This window comes from Gambusia affinis, linkage group LG18 (assembly GCF_019740435.1).
Source record: "Gambusia affinis linkage group LG18, SWU_Gaff_1.0, whole genome shotgun sequence".
Lineage (NCBI taxonomy): Eukaryota > Metazoa > Chordata > Actinopteri > Cyprinodontiformes > Poeciliidae > Gambusia > Gambusia affinis.
This window is the reverse complement of record NC_057885.1, coordinates 5,296,690-5,310,104: the sequence shown is the minus strand read 5'-3', so window position 1 is coordinate 5,310,104 and position 13,415 is coordinate 5,296,690. Positions and strand designations below refer to the sequence as shown.

Sequence of the window (13,415 nt, the reverse complement as noted above, 5' to 3'; positions counted from 1 at the left end):
GCCAGGCCCTTCCACTGCTGTTGGTGATGATGCAGCGTTTTCCTACTGCAAAACCTCTCCGCTGTTCTTTACAAAGTCTTACAGGCTGTGAAAGTTTCAGAAGGACCCATGCAGAGATTCGTCAGCACCGACTGAACCCTGCTGACCGGACGGTGCTGAAGAAGCACCATGGAGAACACCGGCGACTTGGCAAGGACTCGTCCTAATGCTGTTTGTGACTCGGACTGCTGGAAGAACCAGCTGTGTCCACGCAAGGCACTGCAGACGAGTTCATGATCCGCCAGTCGAACCCCATCCAAACGTCAATCCACCTGATTGCAGCATTACTACACACAGTGTGTAGTAACTATGTCACTCTAATGGTGCATTCAAGTGTTAGAAACCTCTGAACTCAAAGAAAGAAGACACCTGGAGGAGATCCTGCCAATCGCCTTCGACTCAGGCAAAAGCTCTAGACTAGGGATTGTCTGCAGAAGCTCCTGTCCACGTGCTTCATCAGCGTCATCCTCCTTCCATGAGGGTGGTGGTTGGTGCTGCCAGAGACATTCTCCACCTTTCAGAGAACCAGGTTTCTTAAACATCAAACACAACTCTGTAGTTTTATATGTCAATGCAAAAAAATGTCTTAAAACCCCCCAACATCAAATCATTAAGTAAATAAAGATTTAAATATAATCCTTTCAGCCTTTTTCAGAGTTTTTCTTTTATCTTTTGGAATCGTAGAAGTTTTACATTTGATGGGGTTTTTTTACTTCTTGCTATTAAGGTGCAACTTTGGTCCAACCACAGCAGCATTTCCGTTGCCATCTACTCTTTCTAATGAAGTGGAAAGTTTCACCGTTGCAGCAGCATATCGTCATCGTGTAAACCACCAACACCTCCTCTGTCATTTGACACCTCCACGCCTTTTTTAATATTTTAATATTTATAAAAGGCAGCGCTGCAGCCCCCTGTTTGTTCATAAGACCCAGAGCGTCTCTATCATCGCTAACAGAGGAACATCTGGTCATCATGAAGACTGCCAACATCCTCCTGCTCTGCATGCTGGGAGCCACTCTGCTGTCCACGGTCCTCTGCCAACGTAAGTTCACCTGGAGACGACGCTTCTCTCATCAGCATCATTCAATTAAATTTTACTTTTTAATTTTGTGCTTTTTTGCGCAGCAAAAAACAAAAGGAGTTCTGATTCTGATTCAATTCAAATTCAAAGTTAGTTTATTGATCCCAAAGAGAAATTAAACATTGTTGTAACTCATGTTCATTCTTCAATTCTTCAACATTTTCAGATTCAGTTGGTCCCGACGAATGCTGCTTTAAATTCTTCAGATTCCCAGTGGACCAAAATCGCATCTCTTCATATTTCATGACTGATAGTCGCTGCTCCTTGACAGCTGTTGTGTAAGTTCTGATGACTGAGTTCCTATTATTCTCTGAATGTTAATTATTCTGCTTTATTTTTGACTTTGCTTTAGTTTTATTGAAATCAAAGTTCATTTACTATTTTTATCCTTCTTTTGAGAAAAAATGTCTTTGCTTTCAGCTTAATAGGAAAAAGAGGACGTAACATCTGTGTTGATCCAAGTCAGCCCTGGGTGAAGAATATTACGGACTATCTGGACAGAAACTCCTTTTAAAGTTGCTGCCATTTGTCCTGATTTAAAGTCCAATAAAACACATTTGGCAAAGTGATCATGTTTTTAGTATCAGAATTATTCTGTTTCCAATAATCAAAGATTTTGCTTTTAAATATAATCACTGTTGATGTTTTTATCATTTCTTTGGAAGTTTTGTTCATGAACTATCAGTGACTGGAACCATTCAGATTTCTGTTGAATTCATTTTTACTTCTCTGATTCTGTTTTCATAATTTTCTCTAATCAAACACAAAATCAACAAAAATGTTGCTGGATGTTTTCCTTTGCTTGCTTTTGTTCAAAAATAAACCCGACTCTTATCTAAAGGTTCAGAGTTTTCAATCTTTATTCTTGTTTATTTTGTTGTGATGGTTTATTTCAAGGTGCTAAGACATGAAAGTAGGTAAAGAGAGAGAGGAACATGCAGTGAAGGTCAGCAGACCGGGAATCGAACCTGTGACGGACTAAGGCCTCCTAAAGTGGGTTGTGCTGAACCTCTGCACCACCACAGCATCCTGAGGTTTTAGTCCTAAAAAATAATATTTTATTAATATTATTAAGTTCCCTTTTAAAGTCACAACTTATCCAGCAACATAAAACTCACTATTTTATTTCTGTTTGCTGTTTAACTGAAGTAACTGCAGGTCCTGCAACAGATGACCTTGGCTCACTTTTACCAGCAGGGGGCGAAAATGAGAAATTCTGCTCCTATATTAAAAATATATTCAAACTGAAGACATTATTGAACATGTTACAAATAAACACATTTAATTTACTGGATTTATTTAGGAGTTTTAGAGGAAAAGGGGCTGAATACAAAAGCACAGCACTATTTCTACGTGTATTTAGTCTGTTTCCAATCTAACAAATTCATTTAAAACGTATTTAATTTACTGGCATTTTAAAGAATTTACTTGTTCCATCCTTAAAGTTCATCCCAAAATAAACATTTAAAATAGAGATCTGTTACGGGGTTTATGTCTTCAGCTCACTGATGCTCACTGACTTCATGCTTTTTTTTGGTGGACCCACAGCATTTCCTCTTCAATCTACCACTCTGTCTAACCAAGTGGAAAGTTTCACAGTCTCAGAGACTTTCTGTGTAACCACAGAGACCCTGCCTCTTCTAACACCAGGTTTTGATGAAGGCAGCATCGGCCTGATGTTTGTTCAAACCACCTAAAGCATTTCTATCATCGTTAACATCTGGTCATCATGAAGGCTGCCACCATCCTCCTGCTCTGCATGCTGGGAGCCGCTCTGCTGTCCACGGTCCTCTGCCACAGTAAGTTCACCTGTAGACGACGCTTCTCCCATCAGCCGATTCAATTCAGTCTTCTTTTTAAATTTTGCTGTGCTGTCTTGAGCAACGACAACAAAAGGAATTGTGATTCTGATTCAGTTCAAATTCAAAGTTCGTTTATTGAAGGGATATTAAACTTTGTAACTCATGTTCATTCAAAATTCTTTATTTACTGACGGTGTCATTTTCAGATTCAGGTGGTCCTGAAGACTGCTGCTTTGAATTCTTCAGAAACCCGGTGAACAAAAAGTTCATCTCTTCATATTACAGGACTGATTCCCGCTGCCCCACAAAAGCAGTTGTGTAAGTTCTGAGAACTGGGTTTCTGTTAATATCTGTGTATTATAAAGCCTAAAATGATCCGTTCTGACTTGGTTTAATTCATGTTAAAAGTGAAGCTCGTTTATTTCCAGTCCTCTTTTGTGAGAAAAAAAACAACAACTGTATTTTATATTTTTTGTCTTTCAGCTTAATAACAAACCGGGCGCGCCGCATCTGTGTGGAACCAAAGGAAATGTGGGTAGAAAAGATTGTTAAGTTTCTGGAGAAGAGGACCATGTAAAGGATCTGCCTGTTGTTCTGCTTCATAAGATCATGTGATAAATAATAACATGCATGTGTCAATGTGATCATGATTTTGGTATTACAGCTTTTCCATTTCAAGTAAAGATTTTTTTATTTGAATATTCCATTGTTTGCCTTTTCTAAAATCAGTAGTATCTGGAATGTTAATTGTAGTCTGCATCATAATCCCACTGTAATGTGATGTTTCTTGCTTGTTAGTGATGTTTTTGTCACTTTAAATTGTTTTGTTGCTGCATTGTGCTCTAAAAATAAACTTGTCTTACCTTCCATCAATCTCTACCAACACCTTTAGTTCTTCCTGCTGCTTCTACTGGGTTCTATTTCCTGGATCATTGCAGCAGCATCCCTCTAGAGAAGTGAAATAACTTCTGGAGAAAAAAAATTATGGTCAGAAAAGACAAAAACAACAAGTAGTAAGTTAAGGTGAAGCTTTCAAAACCATGAAGCGTTCTTACAATTTGAATCAGTGGCTGGCAAGAAAATTGTTATACATAAATATAACATATTTAAATATATTTGAGAGTCCATGAATAGTTCAGAGAGAGAATCTGCAAGATCACAATAACAACATTTAGCAGAACGACAGCGACCTGAACGATCTGCTGCAGGCTACAGTCGACAATAAGGCCTTTTCATGTGTGTGTGTGTGTGTGTGTGTGTGCGTGTGTGTGTGCGTGTGTGTGTGTGTGGGTGTGCACAGGTGTGTGTGTGTGTGTGTGTGTTTGTGTGCAGCCATGCTAAACATTTTTAGACCACAAACCCAACAGGATACGTTCTGCTCAATGTGTGACTATGTGACGCACCAGGGGCAGTTTGTTCACCTCGACTCTCTTCAAAGGCAAATAAAAAATATTCAGAGACAAAATGTGCATTGAGGATCTTATAGTCACACTTTGCAGAGTTGAACGACTGATGATGATGATGATGATGATAATGATGATGATGATGATGAAGGAATGGAGGAACGGACCAGAGGCCACTGGTTGGTCAACAGACATGAAGACTCGTCTGTCTTAATGGTTGTGTTTGGTTTCCCTAAAGGTGATGCTTTGCTGTCACCATGGCAACCGAATATACAGCTCTGGAAAAAAATTAAGAGACTTCTTAAATTGATCAGTTTCTCTGATATTCCGCTTTATAGGTATATGCTTAAGTAACATGAACATTGTCTTTTTATTCTATGACCTACTTCTAAGCAAAAATGTAGCATTAACTAGCAGAATATGAGAAATGGTGAAAACAATGAAAAAGATGCAGTGCTTTCAGACCTCAAATAACGCAAAGAGAACAAGTTCAGATTCGTTTAGAAACAACAACATTGATGTTTTAAACTCAGGAAGAGTTCAGAAATCGACGGTAGGTGGAACAACCAGGAAGTTTTCAGTGGAGCTCTTCACTTTTTCTAGAGCTGTAGCTGCACAACACGTCCTGCTGACATGGGCATTTCAAAGTAACATATATGACTGGTTTCATAGTGCTGTACTGATGGTGTGTGTGGTTTGGGAGTGTTGGGTGATACTTAGACACATGAAATTCCCTTCGTGGGTATTAATAAAGCATTGGTCTGTCCGTTTAGCAACAGGTATGTCAGTAAATGGCTGAAACTGGTTGTCAGTGTTATGAGGTTTATCACATTGAGTAGGAAAGTGATGTGGTTTGTAAAAACAGTCGAGTCGGTGTTGTCAGAGCTGGAAAACACCTGCTGGTTCTGACAAAGATGCATTTAATTTGTTTCTAAATAAATGAATGTTCCTCTATTCAATTCAGATCTTTAAGTCTTTAAGTGTAACATCTTGAAACTTGCAGAAACCTCATCTCTACTGATCTATCTGGTTTTCTAATCTTTTCATTTTGTCTTACCAAAGAAGTTATTATAAGCCTGAGCAATGAAGAAACAGATCACTAGAGCAGATGAATACATGTTTTTATTTTGTATTTTAGATGAAACCAACAGATACAGCAGATCAGTTTGGAAAACATCAGAAAACAAGATCAAATCAAAACCGGTTTCCAGTGAGGTTAACCCATCAAGATAACAAAACCACTGAAACACAGCCAGATAAATGACTCCGCTTGGAAGCAAAAACCTTTGAACGGGTCCATCAGAATAACAAGCTGAGCCGTCAGAACGCCGCAAATGTTCTCCAGCTTTTATGAGGGATGAAACAAAGCAGGGAAAGGTGAGAGGATGAGCAAGAGGTTCACTTCAAGTCCTTTTCATCCAGATGCCTCATCATGTTTTCAACCCACAGGAGACTTGGATCCACGCAGATGTGACGACGATTTTGCTCTGTGACCAAACTAAACAAAGAGGAAGGAGATTTGAAAAAAAGAATACCGTCAATACAAGGCCTGGGATAATGTCGATATGAAACATGTCTAGTAGCTTTAAGCATTATTGACATTATTCTTCTCATGATTTCCCTGAGAGAAAATCCCTACCTACCTATTTGTTTTCTTAGGACTCATTCAAAACCTGACTGACATGAACCCAGTTTGGAGTTTGAGTTACTCACATGACTGCAGCCTTGGGACAGCGGTGGTCGGTCAAGTAGTACGAGCGGATGGCCGTTTTTCTCATCTGCCGTCGATAGAATTTGAAGCAGCAGTCGTCGGGTCCAATTCCATCTGAGGACAAGAAGATCACAGTAAACGAATCGTCTGACAGCCTGAAGAAGCAGCTGGAGTCCGGCTGTGATCTTACTGCTGCAGAGGACTGTGGACAGCAGAGCGGCTCCCAGGATGCAGAGCAGGAAGACGTGTTCGGCCTTCATGATGACCAGATGTTCCTCCAGAGGTGTTGATGATATTGAAGACTTATCCAACGTCTAGGGGGCATCAAGGTTCAAAATGGAAAGGAGGAGTGACAAGGTGTCAGTGGGGTTACAGTAGGAGGGTGTGTGGTTTTGAAGAGGCTGCATGTGAAACTTTCCACTGAGTTAGAAATGCAGTACAGAGGGGAAGCAGCCGCGGTTTGACCAACTCTGCATCCGTCGAGCGAGACGGTGACGGAGCACAACATCAGTTCTTACTAAACAATTAGAGAAGCAATACAAAGATGACATCGAGATTCAGATGTTGCGTTTGCTGCACGTTTCCATTGACTTTCCTATTTCTCCTGCTTCTGGTTTGAAAACCCACCCAAACGTCTCGAACCGATTCCTGATCAGGTTTATCGAGAACCAATACGACTATTTCACAACAAAAAATGAACTCAACCTGAATCAACTTCATTGTCCTACTTTGTACACAGAGGCGACGAATTTCAACAAGGTTTTACTTATAAAAACTATATTTCTACATTACTGCTGGGCCCAACACGACTGAAAAGGACTGAACTGCATACAGAAACCGATAAATACTCAAGACTCCCAGAATGCACTTATTAAACGTTCTTGATGGCCAAACCCAAAGCAACTGTTGAACAAGCATTGTTGATGATTTCGTTTCTTGACCAAACAGTCACAGATTATATTGGTGCTTCCAGATTTCCTTCCATTTGCAGGTGATCTCATTTGTTGTGGCTTCTTGGCGAACCTTTAAACACAAAGGTTCATCTCTCTCCAGTCTGTATTGGACGTCCTCACCACACATGGTTGTCTCTTTCTGTGGTTGCCTTGATCTTGAAATGACACAACATGACCCAGTTTGGACTCAAACAGAAGAGAGATTTCTGAGAGGTTCGTCTACGGAGGAATTACTTCCACATATGAGGAAAATAAAGCTTTTTTCACATAACTGGATTAAATGTCCTAAATTATTCAGTTTACACTCGTGATGCAGTCGTTCAGATTTTGATTCCTGGTTTCGACGCCCCGATCCTTGATGTATATTTTCTACATATCGCAAGTGGAGCATTATAGTGAAAGCTGTATTTGCTCCACTTGCCAAAGTAAATCTGTTGGGTTGTGGTAAGAAAAGGTGCAGCAGCAACAGGGAGATGTGTTGCCGTTGTCAAGTAGAATCCCTTCATGGACCGAGGATGGAGTTGATGCATCCAGAGCCGCTACGTACGGATGAATCCTACGCAGGGCATCGTATCTGCGTTAGAGACAAACAACTGAACTGATATTAGTAAGAGGGAATTTAAATACGCCGCCCCTTCACTGTGGAATGACTATCAATGAGTCTAAAATTTGTAGGAATATCAACATGAAATATCAAGAAAAAACTGCAACATCCTCAAAGCAAATGAGAGAATGAGATGAGTCGGCACAAATTACACAAAGACATATTTCTAAATGCAAATTAACACATTGCCATGCATTATTCCAGAATGAGGAACAATCCATGACGTTTTTCTTTCTCGGTAAATTCCACTTATCCTTCGTAGTTCTAGTGACTGCTTTAGGAAAAAGTGACTGACTAGGCAAATGTTAGTAAACCTAGTCATTGTCCAGGTTTGTCTTGTTTTAATGCAACGTTTGCAATTTTGAAGACAAGAACATTTTTTATTAAATGACCTGCTTAAGTTGAGCCCAACTTGGTGATAACTTAGTGATCCAAAGTCCTCTTTCCAGATGAAAACATGAAGGATTTGGAAACCAAGGTCTGAGTTTTTAGAAAAACGGTGATTTTACAGAACCCTCGTTGGTCAGAGTTGACAGTAAAGTTTCTACAGACGGTGAAGGTTTGGAGAGCAGTCTAGCACCTACTAGGACATTTTAGAGGAACTTTTGGTTCCTTCTGTTGACAAGCTATATAGAGATGCTGATTTCATTTTCTAGCTAGGACTTGGTACCCAGCCCACACCGTCAAAGGTACTAAAGCTGCTTCAGTGGCCGCGGTGATACTGTTCTTGATTGGCCAGAAACTCTCATGACCTGAATCCTGTAGAGAATCTTTGGCGTAACGTCAAAGATCCTCCACAAAGGAAGAGGAAGATGAGAGGCACCAACCCAACAATACGGATGATCAACTTGGGCTTCCATTATACCTCAACAGAACCACAGGCTGATCTTTCTCGTAACCAAAGTGTCAAAAAATAGTTCTTTTCACAATCAAATTGTTTATTTTTTTTAAATCTGTAGGTTTAACAAAGACTCAAAAAAACAAAACAGGAGGGTATGTAGAGCTTTTTATTATGATAAAACCATCATTTATGTACACTTTCAAGTGAGAAAAGTGTGCATGACGACCCTCAGTCCTCAACAACACACGGGTCTAGAGACAAAAAACAAAAGTGACGATATAAAATAAAACCAACAAATCAACCTGATTACTGAGCCAAAGAAAATGACACTTCTGATGGAGTATTTTTTTTGTGTGTTTTAAGTGCCGTGGATTAAAGAAAGGACAGGTAGTGTTGATGGATAACACCAGGTTTCACCTTTAATGTAACATGTTAGAAACCAACATCTTTGTGCAATTTCCTTCTTACCACAGAGCACACATTACAGAGAAAAGATCGGCAACGTCAGTGCGAACAACACGAAAACAAAAAGACGGAAACCCGTTTAACCGTGACCGATGACATGAAGTGATGATGCGAGGCACAACTCAATGCAAAGGCTGACATGTTTGTGCAAAAAGCTTTATTGCAGTCCTGTGTGGTTTCTTAAAAAACCACTGAAGAGGAGTTGAATGTTGGTTGGAAGGGTGCAGAAAGATGATGATGTGAAAGCAGAAAAGAAACACAAAACCATATAGAGACAGCCAAAAGAGATGTGTGAGAAGAATCCGACAAGTCAGAACCGATTTTTGGTTTCAAGTCATCTCAAGACTTCGGTGTATTTAGAGCGTGGTCCCACGGAGAGGAGATTTTCACAGAAAACAAAAGCAGCCTCTCAAAAAAAACAAAAACAAAAAAACCAAATAATAATAATAAAATCAGCAGCAAAACAAGCAAGAGGACACACTAATTTTATCCACAGTTGACCTTCATATCCAATCAGATTTCTATGCTTTCAACCTGATTAGATTAAAAATGGGACTTAAATTTTATTTTATGTTTTTAAATCAAGGAAAGTTTCAAGAAATACGTGTTTAGTTGTTTTATGTGGATCCTTAAGACGTTTCTTTAACTTTACAGATGACAGGAATGTAAATGCAGGCGTCACCTGGTTACGATGGGATGACACGTTTACCACAGTGTGAATCCACTGTGAAGGCCACAGAAGTCTCACTGAAGCAGAGCCAACATCTGATCTCCAACATCCAAGGCTTTTACAGCCAGTTGTACTTCGAATGCATCCTGCTGCGCTTTGGAGCAGCAGAGTTTAAACCAGGAGCAGCAGTGTAGTGTGTGTTTAGGTGGGGGGAAGTTTCTGGATAGAATTTGAATTCACAGCTTCTTAATTCACACTTTAAAAAAAAAAAAAAATAATAATAATAATAATTTTGCAATAAAGTTCTGGAAGAATTTAGCTACAACTTTCCCTCACTTTTAAAGACAAATTGGCTGACAAATTGTAACTGCAATCCGAGGCAGGCTTTAGAAAGCGCCGACATGGGCAGTAGCCCAGGGCTCCGAGTTGTGTGGGTGCAAAAAACAAACAAAACAAAACAAAAAACGGCCCTGACAGCAGGAATAATTATTGAATCTTAACATTTCTCGTTTTTACTTGCATACTATGATAACTGTGTCTTCAAAATACATTTGGAGCCTGTCCCAAAAGGTGGGAGGAGACTGGTCCAAAAGTGGGATGGGCCTCCCCAGCTGCAACTTCAAGATCCAATATGGCTGCCTCATGGAAGAAAGTGCTAAAGGAAAATGTAAGCAAAATAGTTTGTTGGGAAACTTCATTAATTCATGCATTCATGTTTAAAAGAATCAATGACCTGTTGCAGCTTATTTATACTTTATATTAAAGCTCTTAAAGTGTCACCATCAGCCCCTGATGGCTCTTTCTTGGATTTACAGCATCAGTGAGGCAGAATTTGCACATTCTAAACTGCAGATCTTGCTTGAGAATCCAGAGTTCATTTTACTATCACAACTATCATCTGGTCAAATTTTAACAAAGACGAATAAAATGTTTCTTTGATCACTTAGTAAATCAAGTAAACCGGTCCCGCCTCGACAGTAAAACACAGTTACACGTGTCGGTTTGTCTGATGCAACATGTTCACACACCTCTCACTAGCTGAGGAGGAACGTCGCCACAGCCTTCATTTCAATTTTATGTCTCGTCACATTTTCGATAAATATTAAATAATCCCACAAAAAGACTTCGCACACCAGGACACTACAAAGCTGAAATGTACCACAAACACATTAAAAGCAAGAAAAAGAAATCTACGTCTGCAGTGTTTAGACCAACTTTTCCACTATTTTTTTTTTTTTCTAAAGTTAACCCAGTTTTATTGATGCACCTGGGAAAATAAAAATTATTTCTCAGGCAGCTTATACGACCTCAACAAAGAGTTTTCAGTACTTACATGTTGGATAGAAGCTGCAGAGTCAGCATGTGATCGAGTTGCAGCTTTGTGGATTTTAACGCGACAGAATGGAATGATTCAGAAAACAAGCCTGACTAATTAAATAAAACACACGCAAACACACCATGAGGGAATGATAAATGTGCAAACAGAATCCACTGGCCACATTTTAAACTAGCAAGGTCTTTTTGAAAGCAAAAGGTGGAAATTAAAAATGAGAGCGATGTTCCCTGACTGGTACACATCTAGAAAAAAAAAGGGGAAAAAAAAGGGGAAAAAAAGGGGGGGGGTTTGTGGTTCTCGTCAAGGTAACCAGAGGAAGAAAGAGACAAGACGAGTGGAACGTGGTTCAGGTAGCCGACAGCAGAGGATCCGGCGCCGGGTGGAGGGACTGGTGGAGTAACTTCAGTGGTTTCCTCCCTCCGCCTGAGGAGATCTGAGTCAGCCTGGCGTTCATGACAGTGGGAGTGCGATACAATCTTCACCGTTTCCCAGCTACAGTTTCCAGTTCACTGCTGGGCTTCGTGGTGGGTGTTGGGGAGTAAAACAGGAAAATAAGGCCTCGTATTCCTTTCAGCTCCCGGAGCTTCCTGACCGGCAGACCCTCCTGGTGGATGCTGGTTTAGGGTCTGAGCGCCGACACGAAGGAGAGCCCCGTCGCAGCAGCTACAGTAGTTCAGTCCCCCCACAAGCTGATGGGAGGCAGGAGAGGAGAGGGTGTCTCCGTCTCTTTCAGGTGCAGGATGCCCTGAAAGCTGGAGGATTAGTGTGTGACCTTCCCTCTGACCTCAGCTCAGCGCCTCGGCTCCGGACAGCCTGGCTCCAGATCTCTTCTGCTCCGTCAGCGTCTGCAGGACCTGCGAGGATGGAAGGCGGCAGAGGCGTGTTTATACTCTCTTGCTTCTCACAGGTGGCATGGAAAAATAAAATAAAGCAGAAAAGCTTTCACACACCTCACGCTTTTCTAATTGTGTCTCTAAAATGCTAAAAATAGTCAAAGGAGTAAAACAGACAGGCGCATGAATTAGAGAGCATTCAGTTCAAGAACACTTTAACCCTAAAGGGAGATTGACGTCTTAGAGGCATTGTTACAGCGGCTGTAACAGTCTGTGCTACAGCGGCTCCGAAGAAGCCTCTGACTGAACACTTTAAAATCTGAAATGTATAAATGTGTGAAAAATGGTAAGGGGAACCAACAACAGAATTAACAATGGACGATGCATTGGCATCACATCCTCCGTTGTGTTGGTGTATCACATACATTAATGTTTAATGTTGTAAAAAAAAGTCTAAGGAGAGTGAATCCTTTAACGATGCACTGTGAAACAGACGCAGCGGACGAAGCAGTACCTGGGCCCACTTCCTGTTGCGGCTGGCCATGTGAACGGCTGCGATGTGCTGGAAGAGCTGGTCAGGGGGGATGAGGTCAGGCAGGCGGGTGAGGAACTGAGCCATGTGGATGAAGTCCATGGAGGTCAGGACGTCCTGGTAGAGGCGCAGCACGCCCAGCGCCGTGCGGAACAGGAACTCCTCGCCGTCCCTGCAGAACACGTCCCACACCCGGCACGCCAGGTCCAGTGGCAAAGACTTACTGTACAGTGTGAAGATCCTGGGAGGGAAGGAAGGAGGAGGAAGACTTTAATGGCAGCCAAAATAAAAACTGCGTCTCTCTGCAAGAGACAACAGAGGCAGCCAATAGTTTATTTAGGGATAATCAATTAATTTACATTCGTGATATCAATACACTACCACCAGAATTAACTGGAAACTTTTAGACCAGGAATCATCGTCTGTTCTGAGTGATCAGAAAGAATTTACATGGTGCTAAAAATCATGATGTGAACTCATTCAAGACAGCTTGGGACACTTTTGTTTTCCTGCACTAGTTTGGGAGTCTGAACACATCTGACTCCCCTAACCATCGCCGATTAAAGAAAACAAACAACAGGAGCGATTTTTCTGGGGTGCAAGGTTTGTTTTGATCAATTGTTGCCCCGATTGAACCTGTTAGCAAATTGCAAAGATCCAATTATCTCCCACAGACGTCATCAGCAGGTGTTAGCAGTCATGTCTGAAACTGTCGACTTGTAACTTGCAACATGTTTTCCTCATTAAGCACCTGTCTAGCAGCATTTTCATTAAAAATGTGAGCAAAATTTTCAATACTCTGGTCATGTTGAAAAAAGAAAGCAATTTTGCAACAGCAGGCCAAAAAAATTAAGAAAAAAAGTCACAGAAATAAACCTGGTCATAAATAAGTTGCTGTACACAAACAGGGATGAATGAAGTTTTTCTATCGCAGTTCTGCAAAATGCCCAAATTTCAACACTGCTAAAAAAAAATTAAATAAATAAAAAAATCCTGGCTCAAAACCTTCTTATTGTAAAAATGTGAGTTCTTTGAAAACTGCCGTTGCCATTAAGTGAATTTGGTTTTCTAACTCCATTTTGTGCAATTCTACGCTCAACACAAATAAAGCCACGGATGAAAATTCTGAGTTTGTGGTTTGACAC

At 40.7% G+C, this 13,415-nt stretch overlaps 4 protein-coding genes across 11 annotated transcripts in view; 2 read left to right on the top strand and 2 right to left on the bottom strand.

Moving 5' to 3' along the window:
- Positions 1-957: 957 nt before the first annotated feature.
- Positions 958-1,961, top strand: LOC122820542 (eotaxin-like). Its single transcript, XM_044098043.1, has 3 exons — positions 958-1,081; positions 1,287-1,398; positions 1,541-1,961. Exons 1-3 carry the CDS (start codon positions 1,012-1,014, stop codon positions 1,632-1,634), a joined length of 276 nt encoding a protein of 91 aa, XP_043953978.1. The 5' UTR covers positions 958-1,011; the 3' UTR covers positions 1,635-1,961.
- Positions 1,962-2,722: 761 nt separating this feature from the next.
- On the top strand, positions 2,723-3,789 carry LOC122820543 (C-C motif chemokine 13-like). The gene is made up of 3 exons (XM_044098044.1): positions 2,723-2,919; positions 3,129-3,240; positions 3,406-3,789. The coding sequence occupies exons 1-3, from the start codon at positions 2,850-2,852 to the stop codon at positions 3,497-3,499; spliced, it is 276 nt and encodes a 91-aa protein (XP_043953979.1). The 5' UTR covers positions 2,723-2,849; the 3' UTR covers positions 3,500-3,789.
- A 1,641-nt stretch (positions 3,790-5,430) lies between these two features.
- On the bottom strand, positions 5,431-6,401 carry LOC122820536 (eotaxin-like). The gene is made up of 3 exons (XM_044098035.1): positions 6,227-6,401; positions 6,039-6,150; positions 5,431-5,823 (listed from the first exon to the last, which is right to left on the bottom strand). The coding sequence occupies exons 1-3, from the start codon at positions 6,294-6,296 to the stop codon at positions 5,724-5,726; spliced, it is 282 nt and encodes a 93-aa protein (XP_043953970.1). The 5' UTR covers positions 6,297-6,401; the 3' UTR covers positions 5,431-5,723.
- Positions 6,402-8,586: 2,185 nt separating this feature from the next.
- The window catches only part of tbc1d14 (TBC1 domain family, member 14), a 35,275-nt gene continuing 30,446 nt past the window's right edge, over positions 8,587-13,415 (bottom strand). For all 8 annotated transcript variants that reach the window (XM_044098028.1, XM_044098029.1, XM_044098031.1 and 5 more), the window contains 2 exons: positions 12,253-12,511; positions 8,587-11,759 (listed from right to left, as the gene is read on the bottom strand). In XM_044098028.1, the coding sequence (XP_043953963.1) occupies positions 11,691-11,759; positions 12,253-12,511 (328 nt within the window). In that variant the 3' untranslated portion in view covers positions 8,587-11,690. The remainder of the gene's footprint in view (positions 11,760-12,252; positions 12,512-13,415) is intronic.

Excerpts from the sequence above, each read along its gene's own strand:
- LOC122820542 (XM_044098043.1), top strand. The coding sequence starts at position 1,012 with ATGAAGACTGCCAACATCCTCCTGCTCTGCATGCTGGGAGCCACTCTG. Across the intron at positions 1,082-1,286 it reads GTCCACGGTCCTCTGCCAAC|ATTCAGTTGGTCCCGACGAA; the intron begins GTAAGTTCACCT and ends CAACATTTTCAG. Across the intron at positions 1,399-1,540 it reads TGCTCCTTGACAGCTGTTGT|CTTAATAGGAAAAAGAGGAC; the intron begins GTAAGTTCTGAT and ends CTTTGCTTTCAG.
- LOC122820536 (XM_044098035.1), bottom strand. The coding sequence starts at position 6,296 with ATGAAGGCCGAACACGTCTTCCTGCTCTGCATCCTGGGAGCCGCTCTG. Across the intron at positions 6,151-6,226 it reads GTCCACAGTCCTCTGCAGCA|ATGGAATTGGACCCGACGAC; the intron begins GTAAGATCACAG and ends TCTTGTCCTCAG. Across the intron at positions 5,824-6,038 it reads TGTCCCAAGGCTGCAGTCAT|TTTGGTCACAGAGCAAAATC; the intron begins GTGAGTAACTCA and ends CTCTTTGTTTAG.
- LOC122820543 (XM_044098044.1), top strand. The coding sequence starts at position 2,850 with ATGAAGGCTGCCACCATCCTCCTGCTCTGCATGCTGGGAGCCGCTCTG. Across the intron at positions 2,920-3,128 it reads GTCCACGGTCCTCTGCCACA|ATTCAGGTGGTCCTGAAGAC; the intron begins GTAAGTTCACCT and ends TGTCATTTTCAG. Across the intron at positions 3,241-3,405 it reads TGCCCCACAAAAGCAGTTGT|CTTAATAACAAACCGGGCGC; the intron begins GTAAGTTCTGAG and ends TTTGTCTTTCAG.